Consider the following 17,441-nt stretch of genomic DNA (forward strand, 5'->3'; position numbering starts at 1 on the left):
TATATACATATTGCTTGCCGTCACTAGTTGATTCTTGGTTCAGCGGTATTGTTGAATAAAGCAGCTCAGACCGACATTACGCGTACGCTTACGCGAGACTAGTTCTACCGATGTGCTTCACACACAGGTGGCTAGTGGGTGATATTTCTCCAACTTTAGTTGAATTGGATTCAATGAACAGGGTTCTTTATGAAGATCAAAAAGCAAGCACTATACCGTGTTGTGGTTTTTGATGCATAGGTAAGAACGGTTCTTTCTAAGCCCATAGCAGCCACGTAAAACTTGCAACAACAAAGTAGAGGACATCTAACTTGTTTTTGCAGGGCATGTTGTGATGTGATATGGTCAAGACATGATTATATAAATTGTTGTATGAGATGATCATGTTTTGTAACACAGTTATCGGCAACTGGCAGGCGCCATTTGGTTGTCGCTTTATTGTATGAAATGCAATCGCCATGTAATTTCTTTACGTTATCACTAAGCGGTAGCGATAGTCGTAGAAGCAATAGTTGGCGAGACAACAATGATGCTACGATGGAGATCAAGGTGTCAAGGCGGTGACGATGGTGATCATGACGGTGCTTTGGAGATGGAGATCAAAGGCACAAGATGATGATGGCCATATCATATCACTTATATTGATTGTATGTGATGTTTATCCGTTATGTATCTTATTTTGCTTAGTACGGCGGTAGCATTGTAAGATGATCTCTCACTAAATTTCAAGGTATAAGTGTTCTCCCTGAGTATGCACCGCTACGAAAGTTCGTTGTGCCGAGACATCACGTGATGATCGGATGTGATAAGCTCTACGTTCACATACAACGGGTGCAAGCCAGTTTTGCACAAGCAAAATACTCGGGTTAAACTTGACGAGCCTAGCATATTCATATATGGCCTCGGAACACTGAGACCAAAAGGTTGAGCATGAATCATATATTAGAAATGATCAACATAGTGATGTTCACCATTGAAAACTACACCATCTCACGTGATGATCTGCCATGGTTTAGTTGATATGGATCACGTGATCACTTAGATGATTAGAGGGATGTCTATCTAAGTGGGATTTCTTAAGTAATATGATTAATTGAACTTTAATTTATCATGAATTTAGTACATGATAGTATTTTGCATGTCTATGTTGTTGTAGATATATGGCCCGTGCTGTTGCTCCGTTGAATTTTAATGCGTTCCTAGAGAAAGCTAAGTTGAAAGATGATGATAGCAATCGCACGGACTGGGTCCGTAACTTGAGGATTATCCTCATTGCTGCACAGAAGAATTACGTCCTGGAAGCACCGTTGGGTGACAAGCTTGCTGCAGATGCTGCTGACAACGTTAAGAACGTGTGCCAGAGCAAAGCTGATGACTACTCGATAGTTTAGTGTGCCATGCTTTACGACTTAGAACCGGGACATCAACGACGTTTTGAACGTCATGGAGCATATGAGATGTTCCACGAGTTGAAGTTAATATTTCAATAAAATGCCCGGATTGAGAGATATGAAGTCTCCAATAAGTTCTACAGCTACAAAATGGAGAAGAATAGTTCTATCAGTGAACACATACTCAGAATGTCTAGGTACGACAACCACTTGACTCAGCTGGGAGTTAATCTTCCCGATGATAGTGTCATTGACAGAGTTCTTCAATCACTACCACCAAGCTACAAGAGCTTCATGATAAACTATAATATGCAAAGGATGGATAAGAAATGAAGAAGGTAGAAATCAATCGGTATTATGAGTTTATGTGTTTTGATGTACCGAAGGTAGTCCGGCGTCCCGGATATGATCACGGACATGATGAGGAGTCTCGAAATGGTCCATGAAGATATATTGAAAGGTTATGTTTGGACACCGGAATGGTTTCGAATGAGTTCGGGCATTTACCGGAGTTCCGGGAGGTTACCGGAACCTCCCGGGCTTAATAGCCTACATGGGCTTTAGTGGAAGAGAGAGGAGAAGGCCAAGGGGAGGCCCCCCCAAGCCCAATTCGAATTGGGAGGGGGGTCGGCCCCCCTTTCCTTCCTCCCCTCTCTCCCTTCCTTCCCCCTCCTAGTAGGACTAGTAAATGGGGGAATCCTACTCGTAGTAGGAGTAGGATTCCCCCCTTGGGGGCGTACCCAAGGTGGCTAGCCGGCCCCCTCCTCCACCTCTTTATATACGGGGTAGGGGGGCACCCCATAGACACACAAATTGATTGTTTTAGCCGTGTGCGGTGCCCCCATCCACAGAATTCCACCTCTGTCATATCGTTGTAGTGCTTAGGCGAAGCCCTGCATTGGTAACTTCATCATCACTGTCATCACGCCGTCGTGCTGACAAAACTCTCCCTCGGCCTCAACTGGATCAAGAGTACGACAGACGTCACCGAGCTGAACGTGTGCAGATCATGGAGGTGCCGTGCGTTCGGTACTTGATCGGTTGGATCGCAAAGACGTTCGACTGCATCAACCGCGTTTCATAACGCTTCCCCTTTCGGTCTACGAGGGTATGTAGACATACTCTCCCACTCTCGTTGCCATGCATCTCCTAGATAGATCTTGCGTGATCGTAGGAAATTTTTTGAAATACTGCATTCACAACATATTGTATATATATTTTTGCGGCAGGGATTTGGGGGAAAGCGGTAAAAAGTTGTCTGGGAACAGATCTTTGCCGAGAGCAGCTCTCGGCAAAGTGGCACGCTGGTAATTGGCTATGGCAGGTTTGCCGAGAGCCACTCTCGGCAAAGTGCCATGCGCTGGCGGTTGGTTGTGGCATCTTTGCCGAGAGCCATTCTCGGCAAACAACTGACGGAACCAGCCGACGCGAAAGTCACTTTATTTTGCCGAGTTGTATTGTTTGGCTCTCATCATAGTCTTTGCCGAGTGCCTGTACCCTGGCTCTCGGCAAATTCCTGTCTGCCTGAGAGGTGTACGTCGGGTGGCTTCTGCCGAGTGTAGCACTCGGCAAAGGCTTTGCCGGTGTGGATAGGCCCTTTGCCGTGTCCGTGGCACTCGGCGTATATCGCGATTCCAGTAGTGCAATGTCCATCACGTGTATGTAGAGTCTGGACTACTTCATAACCTCTTTTCAACATTAGCACTACTAGATAAGTAGTAATTCCGAAAATCTTTGTAGCTTGCAGAAACCAGATTGCAAGTAATCCTGATGAACATCTTTGTAGCTTGCAAGAACCAGACTGTTGCTGGATCTTCATCACTTTGTAACCCTATGCTCTTACAAAAACAACATCCTAGTAAATGCTAGCCTCTCTTCATAGATATTTGGGCTTGCAATTCTGCTATATTTCAATGAACGAATGCTCCTGATTCTGCTGTATCTAAGTATCTACAATACTAGTTCTTTTGTAGAGCAAGTAGTTCTTTTATTGTTCATTTTTATCGATTTATACTCAAATGCTAAATGAGGCTTATCACACTATAGCCGGCGTTTCATAGCTTTTGAGCCGAGACGCCGCCAAGAGGCTTAATTAGTGTGTTATTTAAAGTTTTGGTTCTTAGAGCATCTCCAACAGCAGCGTTAAAAAACACGCGCGCGGTAAACTATCACTTTAGCGCGCGCAGGACATTTTTCGCGCGCTTCACCGGTTGCGGCAAACTAGCGCGCGCGGAAAACGATTGCCCACGCGCGAGAAAAGGCGGCAGCTCCGGCGCGTCTATAAATTGCGGCGCTCGTCACGCGACCTCCACGCTGCCAAGCGCGCTCACCCCGCTCCCTCTGCCGCTTGCTCTCTGCTTCCTCGCCCCGCCATGACGCGCCACCATGCCGCCGCGCCGCCGGGGATGGTCTAGCTACCGTGGCATCCGCGAGCACCTCGGCGGCACCTACTACGTCGAGATCCGGTCTGGCGATGTTCGGCTCGGCCTCGGCACGTTCGAGACAGTGCACGAGGCCGCCCGCACGTACGACACGGCGGCGTGGCGTCTCGAGAGGCTTCCGTCGCAGATAAACTTCCGCGACGTCTACATGCGCGAGCAGGTGCAGGCCGTCGCCCCTCTGCCTTGTCTTATCACGGTCCAGGACCATGAGGAGCATCGGCGGCGGCAACGCCGCCTCCTCATCGTCGAGCAGGACGAGCGAGCCATGGCGGAGTGGCGCCGACGCCACCCGGAGGACGTCGCCAACGAGCGCACCTACTGGGCGGAGAGGACGGCAAGGCGACGCGCGTAGCGGGCGGACAGGCGTCGGCGGAAGGCACTGGCCATATCGCAGTGTGATATCGTTGAAGCGGGTGGGGAGTCGATCTTTGAGGATAATGATCTTTGTTGGGAGGACATTTGGCTCGATACCTCGGACAACACCAGCAAGGATGATGATGACGAGGACAATCCGGAGTAGTTGCAGTTGCATCATAGTTTTTATCTAGTTACACCATAGTTTTTATTATGTACTTGCATTGTAGTTTGAATTATGTAGTTGCATTGTAGTTTTTATGTAGTTGCACCGTAGTTTTATCTATCTATGCTATGAACTATGTAAAATATATATGTATCGTTTTATCGATGCTATGATGAACTATGTACCGTTTATGTTATATCTATGCAACCTAGTCCAAAGTGTTCGTGTGAGCGCGTGCTGCATTTTAGCGCGCTTGCTGGAGCTACGTGCGCACTCTAAATTTTAGCGCGGCTGCTGGAGTCAGCGCTGCCCGTCGCACCAAACCATGCGATGGACGCACTGCAAAGTAGTTTTTAGTGCGTCGCGCGTTGGGCGGCTGTTGAAGATGCTCTTATTGTACACACGTGAAACCAAATCAGACTAGCCACAGTGGAGAGTAATATACACTAGTAATATACGCATATTCCTAGACTATGTTACTACCTTCATAGTGGGTAGTAACTTAAATGTGATAACATGCAAAGATTCATTTATTAGATTATAGACTCATATTGCGTTGGGACATGTGATGTTACAATAACTAGCTAAGTTATTACAACTACCTCTTTCTTTATTAACTTATTGCCACATAAGTAAATTTATTGAATTAGAGTCGATGTTACTGCTAAAGTTACTCTAACTGTGGCTAGTCCATGGCCACGGGTAGCTTTGCTATCTTCGCCTCCTCTCCATTCGTTGCACTGCTCGAGGATTAGACTTCTTGCTGCTTTCTCCGAGGTGGGCGAGGAGATTGAAGGACTGGATTAATTGATTCATCCCACCCGGAGCGGATCAAGGACGGCAGTTTGAGGACCCCAACTAGTCATCGCAGTGATCGTCCGTCAATGGGGGACTTCGTGGGGCACGCACTGCCGGGCTCGCTGCTGCTGGCGGTGGGCCTGTGGCGGGTGTGGGCGTCCATCGCACGCTTCGCCGCCGACCCGCCGGCGTTCCGCATCCGTGCCTGGAGCCCCTTCTCAGCGGGGCCGCGGCTCCTGGAGCTGTACGTGGTGACCGGGGGCGCCTTCCTGGACATGTGCATGGAGCTCTTCTACTCCAACCCGCTCCGCGTCCTCACCGGCCGCGGGGTCGACCCGGCGCACCTCAACGGCCTCGAGCACGCCGGCATGCTGCTCATGTTCTTCCTCTTCGGCGCGCTCGCCCTCCTCTCCCACACGACGAGGTCAGTTAGTCATCTTGGCACACTATTCGAGGTAGCATAAGGCATAAGCTCTCAGCAATGGAAATGAGTGCAGGTACCTGCCGCTGTCGGACACCGCACTGGGCCTGGTGTTTGCAACCGCTTTCACGTCGGAGTTCCTGCTCTTCTACTTCCACTCCACCACCCACGTTGGCTTGGAGGCCTACTACCACCGCCTCCTCCTCCTCCTCATCGGCCTCTGTATCGCAGCCATTGTCCTCGGTGCGCTCCTGCCAACCAGCTTCGCTGCCGACCTAGGCACCGGCGCCCTCATCGCGGTCCAGGGTATGTGGTTCTTCCAGACTGGGTTCACTCTCTACGGTCCTACGCTCCCCGCTGGTTGTGCCCGCAGCTTCGCCGCCCCTGGCGCCGACGCCCACGTCGAGTGCCCCGACGGCGCCGTGCTGGAGCGTGCCGAGCAGCTGGCAAACTTGCAGCTATTCGGACTCGTGTTCCTTGTGTTTGTGTATGTGCTCGGGTGCTACAGCGTCGCCACGGCGAGGTTTGGGCACCCGGACCTGACAACGACGACGAACGACAAGCACGTCGGGGATATTGAATGCCGCCGCTGAGGAGCGCAAGATTTAGTGGGCAACGCTGCTGAAGTTCTAACTTTTGGATTTGGTGCACGAAACAAAGAGCAAGTATAATAAGATGATATAAGCATGCCATAAGGATTTATAATTTTTTTTTGAGTTAAAAGAGAGAGATGAGTATAGAGAAAAGAAATGGGTCGTTGATTTACAGCCGGCTATAGAACAGACTCCAAAAAAATTTATGAGAATAAAATGTACGCCATATCTTAATAGAGTAGTATTTCCTTATAACTAGCTAATACTATACACGCTGATATTAAATCGGCTTTGTTTATACTTCCTCCGTTTTTAAATATAAGTCTTTTTAGATATTTTAAATAGACTAATAACATACGGATGTATGTAAATATATTTTAAAATGTAGATTCACTCATTTTGCTTTGTATGTGATCATTTATTGAAATCTTTAGAAAAAACTTATACTATACATGCTCGACGTACATGCCAGAAATGAATGGGCGGGCTGTTCAAGAACTACAGGCTGGATCGCAGCATCTGGACAAGTGTATATATTTAATTACTTGACTGGCGACTAAGTAAATTATTTTGGACTCGACTCATTCCACCATTGAACTGGAGAATATTGTGGTTATATTTCCTTTTGATTCTCCTGTCCGGAAGTTCTGTCGCTTGGGTTTGTTCATCTTGCATGTCCAGATCTTAGTTGAGTATATGATCGCAATACCCTCCTGCCGCATGCACCGCTTGCAGGCAACCAAGCTAAGAGCTAAAAACTAGTGACAAAAATCAAGGCCAAACCAGCAGCACAGAGGATTTATCTTACAAGAGGGATAACCACAACACAGTCATCAGCACACGCAGGCGCAAACCCCAAGGTAAAGGCTGAAGTTCTTCCTTTTGGATTTGGTGTACGAAACAAAGTGCAAGTATAATATGGTGATCTAAGTGGGCCATAACGATTTAAATATTTTTTTTGTTGAGTTGAAAGAGAGAGACGAGCATAGAGAAGAGAGGTGGGTTGTAGATTTACAGCCGGCTGTAGAACAGGCTCCAAAAATTGAGAGTAAAATGTACACCATGTCTTAACAGACTAGTACTTCCTTATAGCTAGCTACGATACATGTTATTACATCGGCTTTATTTATATATGACATGACTAGTCGTACCTACTTATTTGGCGACCAGATCGTAATGGTTAGCTGACGTACTGTGGCTAGTTGTCAGCCAACCCAAGTATCCGGGACAAACACATTAATTCATTTTTGGTCTGAGTAAGGTATCATCTCTTCATGAAATGCTCCTTAGCCAGAATGTTGTGAAATATTATAAAATGTGCTTTCAATTTGATTGATATTCCTTATAATGCTGATGCTTTGCTCAACACTTGGATAGATTTGGAGTTGATGATAAACATCTGATCTTTACTAGAGTAGTTGTGGTCTTCTGGAACATTTGGAAAATTAGAAAAAAAATACTGTTTTAACAATGCTAAAACTACTAACCCTTGTGTCCCTGTTAATATGATTGCTAGATGGCTAAGTGATTGTAGTGTTTTCCAGAAAAAGCAGGAAAAATGAAGAAAGTTGAAATGTACGTAGAAGTGCTAGAACAAAGTGATGTGTTTTGTGTAGTGCAAGGTTGGCTTTTTGGTGTGCTCAGAACTCAGCGATGGAGCTTTATTGCAAGGTCTTATGGAGAAGAAAAAGTTGCTCATAGCCTTTCTGTTATTCTATAGTTATCATTGAACTGTTTATAACCATAATAGCTAAAACCTTTGGTCTTATAAGCAATGTCTCAAAGATTGCTTCTCTTTGCCTGCTGAAGATGATATGAAATTCCAGGTGGATTTCATTAGTGAATCATGGTTAAGTTTGCCATAGTTTAGGGTGTTGTAGGCTATGAATTTTTCTCATTTTTTTTGACTGGAAATTTTTCTCATTTTTGTTGAATAGTTTGTAAAACTTGATGGTTTCTGTTAAATGAAATCGGAGGGACCCCCCTCATTAGAAGAAAAGGTGGAGCTCCATTGAAAAACTTGTATGGAGCTATTAACTTAATCACTAGAAGGGTTGGGCGTGCTTTGCCGCGCTGTCGTTGTTGTTGGATTTCTTAACAAAATAACTCACTATGTACAAATTATAAGGTGTATTACTAATTTTAAAATTTAGACATCTCAACGTTTGATCATATTTGTAGGTAAGCATATCAAAATTCATAATATCAAATCGGTATTATTAGATTCATCATAAAATGAATTTCCAGTTTTTTTATATCGTGGATGTCAATTTTTTGGCTCTGAACTTGGTTAAAGTTAAAGAAATTTGACTTCTCAAAAACGAATACCCCTTATATTTTCAAACTAATGAAATATTTAGTTTGGCCTATGGGGGAGATGATGAGTTATTTTATTTTTATTTATAATGCGGTGATTTTTTGGGCCTTTCACGGTGTGTTTATGTGTTATCCGCTAATCAATTCATACTTATTTGGCAAAAAAAAATCACGTCAGTAGCTGCATGTACTATATTGGTGCTAGAGTATCACATGGCGGCGTTTCTTTTTCTAGATGCTGGGAAGGATTGATAAGTTTTTATTGCCCGGTTGCTGCTGGTTGATTTTTCGTTGGCCCGATCAAACTCGTGAACCAAATTCAAAATTTCATACCTCAAGGGAATGGAAGAGGAGCTCTTTGAAAAATTGTTGACCGGATTAAAATCGGATGACCTAAATTCAAATTGAAGACCTGAATTAATTGTAACATTTTAAAAATTAAAAAACATAGTGTATATTATAAAAATATTGAGTGAGAGAACTTTACAAATTGTTGACTCGGTCAAAATTAGATAGATGATCCCGCTCTAATTGGAGAGCTCAACTAAATAGATATATATGTATCCCTTCCCTTCTGCTCCACTCCGGAGAACAAACCAAAAGCAGGCTGTACGTTCTCTCCATCCAAGAGCAAGCTCGTCTATTTTGAGCTCCAAAACGCCGGCCGGCCGGCCATGTAAAATCACATAATGGAGGTCACCGTGCACTCGTCCATGCCCGTGAAACCTGACTATGGTGACCGCGGCGGCCCCTCCACCGACGTCGTCCCTCTCAGCGTATTTGACAAGGTGAGCTACGACGAGTACGTCACCGGCCTGTGCGCCTTCCACCCACCCGCGCCGGCCAACGACGTCCTCGTGGCGGGGCTTGCCAAGGCGCTGGCCGAGTACCGCGAGTGGGCCGGGCGGCTCGGCGTGGACGCCGATGGCAACCGCGCCATCGTGCTCAACGACGCCGGCGCGTGGTTTGTCGAGGCGACGGCCGACGCCGAGCTCGCCAGCAGCCTCATGCAGCTGACCACGGGGGACAAGCTGCTTAGCATGTTCCCGCGCTGCTACGGCGCCGACGAGCTGCTGCTGGCCCAGGTCACGCAGTTCCAGTGCGGCTCCATCATTATTGGCGTCAGCATGCATCACAAGGTGGCCGATGGGCACGCCATCTGGACTTTCCTGTTCGCGTGGGGGCAGGCCACCCGCGGCGTCGCCATCAGCCCCGTCCCGGTGCACGACCGGACGTCACAATTCGCGCCACGGAACCCGCTGCGGATCGAGTTCGACCACCGCGGCAACGAGTTCAAGTCTCACGGCGACAAGTCGGGAGCCCACGCCGGCGATGAGGCGGTGCTGATACACAGGGTGCACTTCAGCCGGGAGTGGATCATGGCGCTCAAGTCGAGGGCGTCGGAGGGCGCCGCCAGACCGTGCACCACGCTGCAGTGCCTGGCGGCGCATCTCTGGCGGTGCATCACCAAGGCGCGCGGGCTGGACGCGGGCGCGACCACCAGGATGCGCATCGCCGTTAACGGGCGGACGCGGATGAGCGGCCCGCGGGTGCCCGCGGGGTACACCGGCAACGTGGTGCTCTGGGCGTGGCCGACGACCACCGCGCAGGAGCTGGTGGACCGGCCGCTCCGGGACGCCGTGGAGCTCATTTCCCGGGAGGTGGCCCGCATCGACGACGCCTACTTCAAGTCGTTCATCGACTTCGCAAGCTCCGGGGAGGTGGAGAAGGAGCAGCTGGTGCCGACGGCGGACTCGCTGGAGGTGACGCTGAGCCCGAACGTGGAGGTGGACAGCCTGCTGGGGATCCCGTTCTACGAGATGGACTTGGGCGGCAGCCGGCCCTTCTTCTTCTTGCCCGGGTACAGCAACGTGCCGGTGGATGGATTCATGTATATCGTGCAGTCCTTCGAGGGTGATGGGAGCGTGGACGCCTACGTGCCCCTCTTCGGCCGCACCATGGAGGCCTTCAAGAAGTGCTGCTACTCCTCCATGCCGCCCATGGCCGACGAAGAAGGTGCTTATTAGGTGCATGCATAGGCGCCGGTTGTGTTACGTTGTACTTTGTCAATCCCGGCGGATCTCAACAATTGTTGTTGTACTCTATCTATTGCGCGAGCAATTGGTAGATGCAAATTCAGAATATATGTTGGAGAAGCTTCTTTATTGAATTGTACTCCCTCCGTTCCGAATTACTCGTCGTGGATGTATCTACTTCTAGATACATCTATTTCTGCGACGAGTAATTCGGAACGGAGGGAGTATCTTCTTAATCTTTACATGTGGCGAACACGGGTGCATCAGACAGCGTGAGCTTTTGCTCGGACAATCACAGGCAATGCTATACTTACGTAAATAATGTTACGTGTTTTACATAAGTGCAACGTGGGTAATTAGTATTAGAGAAGGAGGAGGAAGGGGGCCCCACCCACCTAAAAATCACGGGAACAAAGAATGAACTTCGCAGTGTAAAAAAGGAGATGGAGGAGGTCTCGAGGCGAGAACTGTCCAGTGAAAATGTAGCGAGGCAGGAGGAACTAGCAATGGAGATAGAAAAATTACTAGAGATGGAAGAAATGTATTGGGCTCAACGAAGCAGGCTGAATTGGCTGCAGTTTGGAGACGGTAACACGGCGTACTTCCAGAACTTTGCCTCAGCAAGACCTCTGAGAAACCGTATTAAAAAACTAAGGAATGCCCAGGGTGTTTGGCAAGAAGGTACGGCATATTTGAATCCTCTAATTTCAGATTATTTTGCTGGTCTATTCTCTACAGAGATTGAGGAACCGGACCCGGTTTTCATAAATCATGTCGTGCCTTGTGTTACGGAAAACATGAACAATGAGCTTCTGAAACCATACTCTGCGGAGGAGGTGAAAAAGGCTTTATTCTCTATAGGTGACACAAAAGCACCAGGTACGCATGGATTGCATGCCGTGTTCTTTAAAAAATGTTGGCACGTTTTTGGAGATTTACTTACAAGTGAAGTGTTGAGCGCAATAAATAATAAAGTTATTCCTGATGGTTGGAATGATACTGTGATAGTTCTAATACCTAAAGTGGATTCCCCAGAAAATATATCACAGTACAGGTCTATCAGTTTATGCAATGTCTTGTATAAAATCATCTTTAAAATGATAGTTTTCGTTTAAAGGCTATTTTGGATGAAGTAATATCTCCTGTCCATAGTGCTTTTGTACCTGGGAGATCAATCTCTGACAACATTCGCATTGCCTATGAAAGTATGCATACTATTAAAAGCAAGAAGAAGGGCAAGATAGGATATTGTGCAGTAAAGCTTGATATGCACAAGGCATATGACCGCGTTGAATGGATCTTTTTGGAAAGAATGTTGAGTAGGCTCGGCTTTCATGGTGATTTTATTGACTTGTTGATGGCATGTGTCAGTTCAGTTAAATACAGAGTTAGATTTAATGATCAAGAGACAGATATGTTTGTGCCAAGCAGGGGCCTCCGTCAAGGGGACCCGTTATCACCTTATTTGTTTCTCTTATGTGCAGAAGGGCTTTCAAGTGCTCTAGCTCAACAAGAGGAGGTTCGTGGCATAGAGGGTGTTCGGGTGTGCAGAAATGCACCATCAGTATCTCATTTACTATTCGCTGATGATTCCCTTATACATATGAAGGCATATATGATTAATGCAACCTCGTTGAGATCGGTGCTTGATGCTTCGTGTGCTAATTCAGGCCAGCTTATTAGTGAAGCCAAATGCAGTATTTTTTTCAGTCCAAATGTTGATGTGGAAATAAAAGCCCATATGTGTACTGAACTCAATATCCACATTGAAGCAATTTCTGAAAAGTACCTGGGCCTACCCTCTATGGTGGGGCTGGATAAAAGTGATAGTTTTGTTTATTTGCTTGGAAGGATCATCGAAAGATTGAAGGGATGGAAGGAGAAGCTACTTTCCACAGGGGCGAAAGAAATTCTCTTGAAGGCAGTAATTCAGTCCATTCCAGTGTTTGCCATGGTTGTTTTTAATATCCCCAAAACATTATGCAAAGAGATGAATGATGCTATGTCTGCCTTTTGGTGGGGAGATTCCAAGGATCAAAAGAAGATGCACTGGTTTTCTTGGTGGAGAATATGTGTTCCAAAAAAGTTGGGCGGCATGGGATTTCGAGATCTATTTTCGTTTAACATGGCTATGCTCTCAAAACAGACATGGAGATTGCTAAATAATCCTGACTCACTTTGTGCTCAAGTTTTGAGAGTGAAATATTATCCTGATGGGAAATTACTTAATGCAGGTCCAAGAAAAGGCTCTTCTTAGACCTGGCAGAGGACTATAAACTTTTAAGCGTGGACACATTTGGAGAGTTGGCTCAGGAGAAAAAAATTAACATTTGGGAGGACCATTGGATCCCAAATAGTCATTCCAGGAAAGTTTTTACCAGGAGGGGAAACTGTATTTTGCGTACTGTTGATGAGTTGATTGATCAACATAATGGTAGCTGGGACGAACAACTTATCAAAGATATTTTCTTACCCATTGATGCGAACAATATTCTTGCAATCCCGTTGAGTCCACATCTACAGGAAGATTTTGTGGCATGGTATAAGACAAAAAACATTTTGTTCTCTGTCCGTTCTGCCTATCACATTGAATGGGATCATCAGTTCGGCGCACAAACAAGAAGAGAAGATGGGCAAGGCTCTACTGAACCGAACCCGGTGTGGGACATTTTATGGAAGCTAAAAATTCCAAGTAAGATTAAGGTGTTTCTATGTAAGGCTCTGCATGGTACATTTACAGGCATGGCGATCCTTGCTTCGCGACACATACCCGTCTCACCACAATGCCCTATTTGTCGGTCGGGTCTGGAGAATATCCGACACTTGTTATTTACATGCACTCGTGCACGGAAGGTTTGGTCTGCGCTCGGGCTCCTGGATATCATTGATGATGCATGGATTGCAGACATGTCAGGATCAGTAGTACTTGAGCATATTATTTGCAACCCAAACAGGAAGTCGCATGTCCTGGGTATGTTAGGATTACAGGAGTCAGTAGCCGCTGCATGTTGGTATGTATGGTGGCAAAGAAGGGAAGCAAAGGGCGAAACTGTAGCGGATTCCCCCTGGACGGCCTTTGCGATTCAGGCTCTAACATCAATTTTTGGAGCTGTTTCCCATTCCAGTAAACCACATGAAATAACGTGGGAAAAGCCAAGCCGAGGGTGTTATAAATTAAATACAGATGCTGCTTTCCGTCAAGATGGTTCAGGTGCAGTTGGGGTCGTCATACGTAATAGTGCAGGTGAGGCTGTGGCAGGAGCTGCAAGTCCTTTTCATACGGCCTTTGATATTGCCTCGGCGGAGGCCCTTGCACTGCTAAAAGGACTATAATTAGTTGAGAAGTTGGGCTGCACCCATATCACATGTTAGTCCGATTCATTGGAGCTCATTCAGGCATGCAATGGGGAGCTGGAGATCTATGGCCCTTATTCTGCGACTTTAGCTGACTGCTTTGCGAGAGCCAAGATGATTGATGGAGTTTCTTTCTCCCACTGCCCTAGGGAAGCCAATCGAGTTGCTCACCATCTGGCGCGCTCTTATGATACTCAGTCTGCTTTTGATTGGGATGGAGATCCACCCAATTTCATTCTTCCTTATGTAATAAATGATGTAACTCTTTTGCCCGTGAAATAAAACACCGATAGGCTTTCAAAAAAAAAGAAGTCTTTGTAGGCCTTACGTAGATGTAGGATTATCGGAAAATTACCGGTGCAAACAGGAGGAGTCCGGTCACCACGGCAAAGAGGGCAGCCTATCCACATCAAATTTGGAAACTGCCTAGAGCCTTCGGTTGCTACACCCCTTGCCGTCCACACAATCAAGAGTAAAGCCACCACGGAACCTGTCAGAAAGCAAACCGGGAAGCTCGACATTCGGGTTCGCCGCACCGGCATCCCCTAGACACCGTCAATCATCCACTTCACTGCCACACAACCACAGCAAGAGGAGCGAGAGGCACCTCCTTCCACTCCTTGCCCAACTTTAGCCACTGGGTCTGGGTCGGCGCTTCCACGAAAAAAGTGCCTACACTTGAGTCTCTATCAGTCCCGGTGGACCCGGATGATACAACCTAGTGACCACCGACGGCCATCACGAAGCATGCTCGAATGCCATCATGTCCGTGGTCAAAGGCGTTGATCCAGTTGACGAACGGGCCACACGCAAAGAAAGCACAACGCGAAGGTGAGCACCAACACAGACAAGCCGGCCCCCGTACTTGCGCCATGCCGGACGTCGTCCATGCTGCCCGCCTCAGCCAGCGGGCCTCCACTCTGATATAATTCCATATTAAAGTTATAAATCCACACGGATTAATAAAATAGCCGGCCTCAATACGTGGATATTCAAGAGCCTCCCCTCGTCGTGAAGTGGATTATTGGATGGCCCTTTTGTCGGGCCCTGTTATGTTCTTCTGAAAGCATGATTCTGGACCATGGCAACAACTGGTCTGGTCAGCAGAAGTCTACATGTGTTGAAATCAAAAGGTGTAAGAAGCTTTGTATGTGGTGGCTCGACGTGCCGTGTTAGCTTGGCTGCATGCGCTGTAGCTCTGTCCGCAGCGCCGGCAGGCCATGGCCCTTCGAAGATGCTGAAGCTGGCATCTTAGACTTGGACATGCATGTGATGTTGACGTATTGATCTTCCTCTCAATGGCTTCGGTGGCCGGCCAAAAATTGCCAAACAATTCCAACTCACCTTCTACCTACAAGCTGTCGCCGGTGTCACGCTCTCTGTGATGGTCACTCGGTGGTAATAAAAAAACAGTGCAAGCATGTATACATGTTATTATTGTCAGAGGCTTACGGTCGATCCTACAAGAACAAACAATCACAACACGATGGCAATATTTGTTAACGAGGTTCAACAATCCTGCCTACTCTTCGAAGCATGCTTAACGGGTGCTTCTCCACATATATACTAATCAACATAGTACAACTAGCCGGCGACAAGCCCGGGGAGGCTAACCATTGTTTTAAATACCTACAACTGTACATGAATCTTATAAACCCCTATAGCGAGCTATAGCCGGCTATTTAAAACTTTAAAGCTAATAAACACATCAAATCTACACGACATGCCGGTCCGGCCGCCGCTGCCGCCTTTTTGATGCCAATAAATCAAACGGCAACGCAAGCATATTCCCTAGATCCCATGTTGATCAAATTACCCTCGTGAGTGTTACGTAGCCAGGTGTGACCATATTTGAGTTTATTATAATGAAGCGGCCAATACATATATCATCCTACTCTGTGATCACCGTGGAGTAGTTAGTAATGAAGATCACCGTGCAATCATCGAAGTCCGTGAAGCCCGACTACGGCAAAGATGGTAGCGCCGGCGGCAACGTGATCCCACTGAGTGTGTTCGACAGGGTGAACTACGACGAGTACATCTTCTACGTGTACGCCTTCCACCCGCCCGCGCCACCCAGCGTCGCCCTCGAGGCGGCGCTCGCCAGGGCGCTGGCTGCGTACCCCGAATGGGCAGGCCGCCTCGGCGCCGGCCCCGCGATCGTGCTCTGTGACGCCGGCGCACGGTTTATCGACGCTAACGCCGACTCCGAGCTGGGCAGCGGCGCCGTCGCGCTTCTGGCCTCTGGAAGCAAGGTGCTGAGCCTATACCCTAGTTGTGACGGCGCCGAGGAGCTGCTGCTGGTTCAGGCCACGCGGTTTCGCTGCGGCTCCCTGGTCCTCGGCTTCACCATGCACCACAAGGTGGCCGATGGGCCTGCCATGTGGAATTTCATGGTCGCGTGGGGTCAGACCACTCGCGGCGTCGCCATCGACCCTGTCCCGGTCCATGACCGTATGTCGCTCTTCGCGCGACGGGCCCTGCCGCAGATCAGATTCGAGCACCGTGGCGTGGAGCTCAAGCCTCGTGACGAGAAGCCGGGAACCCGTGGCGACGGCATTGTCCACGCCGGCGACGAGGTGGTCGTACACAAGGTGCACTTTAGCCGGGAGTGGATCATGGAGCTAAAGTCGCTGGTATCGGAGGGCGGCCCCCGGTCGTACACCACGCTGCAGTGCCTGGCGGGGCACTTCTGGCGGTGCATCACCATGGCGCGCGGGCTTGACGGGCGGCAGGCCACCAGGATCCGAATCGCCGTGAACGGGCGAACGCGGATGCGCCGCCCACGGGTGCCGGAGGGATACACTGGCAGTGTGGTGCTCTGGGCGTGGCCGACGACAACGGTGCGGCAGCTGCTAGACCGGCCTTTGCGGTACGCCGTGGAGCTCATATCACGGGAGGTGGCCCGGATGGACGACGCTTATTTCAGGTCGTTCATCGACTTCGCGAGCTCCGGGGCGGTGGAGGAGGAGAAGCTGGTGCCGACGGCGGACGCGGCGGAGGTCCGGCTGGGCACCAATGTTGACCTGGACAGCCTGCTAGCGATCCCGTTCCCCGGGCTGGACTTTGGCTGTGGAGCACCCTTCTTCTTCAGGCCCTGCTACAGTCCTGCGCCGGTGGACGGCGCCATCTACGTCGTCAAGTCCTTGGTGGGCGACGGGAGCGTGGACGCATACGTGCCATTGTTCAGCCGCACCATGGACAACTTCAAGAAGTGCTGCTACTCCCTGCCGGTGCCGCTGGTGGTGGCCCCACGGCTTTAGGTGCATGCGTGTCTCTACCGTATCATAGGGCAATAGCGGTATTAATTTGCATGGTAACGTTGTTAATCCGTTGCTAGACTTGACATGGGAACCAGGGCATTCTGATACTTATTCTTGCATATGGTATAATTTGTTCAGAAACATGTGTGCCCATGTGTTGCCACATAATACCAAACAATATATACATACATGTGACTATTATTCTAATTCGAAAATATGTGTCGAGCATGTACATGATTTCCATTTGTATAAGGACAAATGCAGATTTAGATTTGTTGGTAGGCATCATGCATGTCTCCATGCAATTA

General features: G+C 48.2%; 1 protein-coding gene and 1 pseudogene across 1 annotated transcript; both read left to right on the forward strand.

Annotated features, from left to right (window-relative positions):
* Nucleotides 1-5,236: 5,236 nt before the first annotated feature.
* Nucleotides 5,237-6,164, forward strand: LOC123038315 (transmembrane protein 45A-like). The gene is made up of 2 exons (XM_044462167.1): nucleotides 5,237-5,574; nucleotides 5,648-6,164. Exons 1-2 carry the CDS (start codon nucleotides 5,237-5,239, stop codon nucleotides 6,162-6,164), a joined length of 855 nt encoding a protein of 284 aa, XP_044318102.1.
* Nucleotides 6,165-9,169: 3,005 nt separating this feature from the next.
* On the forward strand, nucleotides 9,170-17,133 carry LOC123038316 (agmatine coumaroyltransferase-2-like; annotated as a pseudogene).
* Nucleotides 17,134-17,441: the final 308 nt, after the last annotated feature.

This window comes from Triticum aestivum, chromosome 2A, assembly GCF_018294505.1.
Source record: "Triticum aestivum cultivar Chinese Spring chromosome 2A, IWGSC CS RefSeq v2.1, whole genome shotgun sequence".
Lineage (NCBI taxonomy): Eukaryota > Viridiplantae > Streptophyta > Magnoliopsida > Poales > Poaceae > Triticum > Triticum aestivum.

Bases quoted from the DNA above. Each gene is read 5' to 3' on its own strand.
- LOC123038315 (XM_044462167.1), top strand. From the start codon at position 5,237: ATGGGGGACTTCGTGGGGCACGCACTGCCGGGCTCGCTGCTGCTGGCG. The intron at 5,575-5,647 runs GTCAGTTAGTCA...AAATGAGTGCAG, and splicing joins CTCCTCTCCCACACGACGAG to GTACCTGCCGCTGTCGGACA.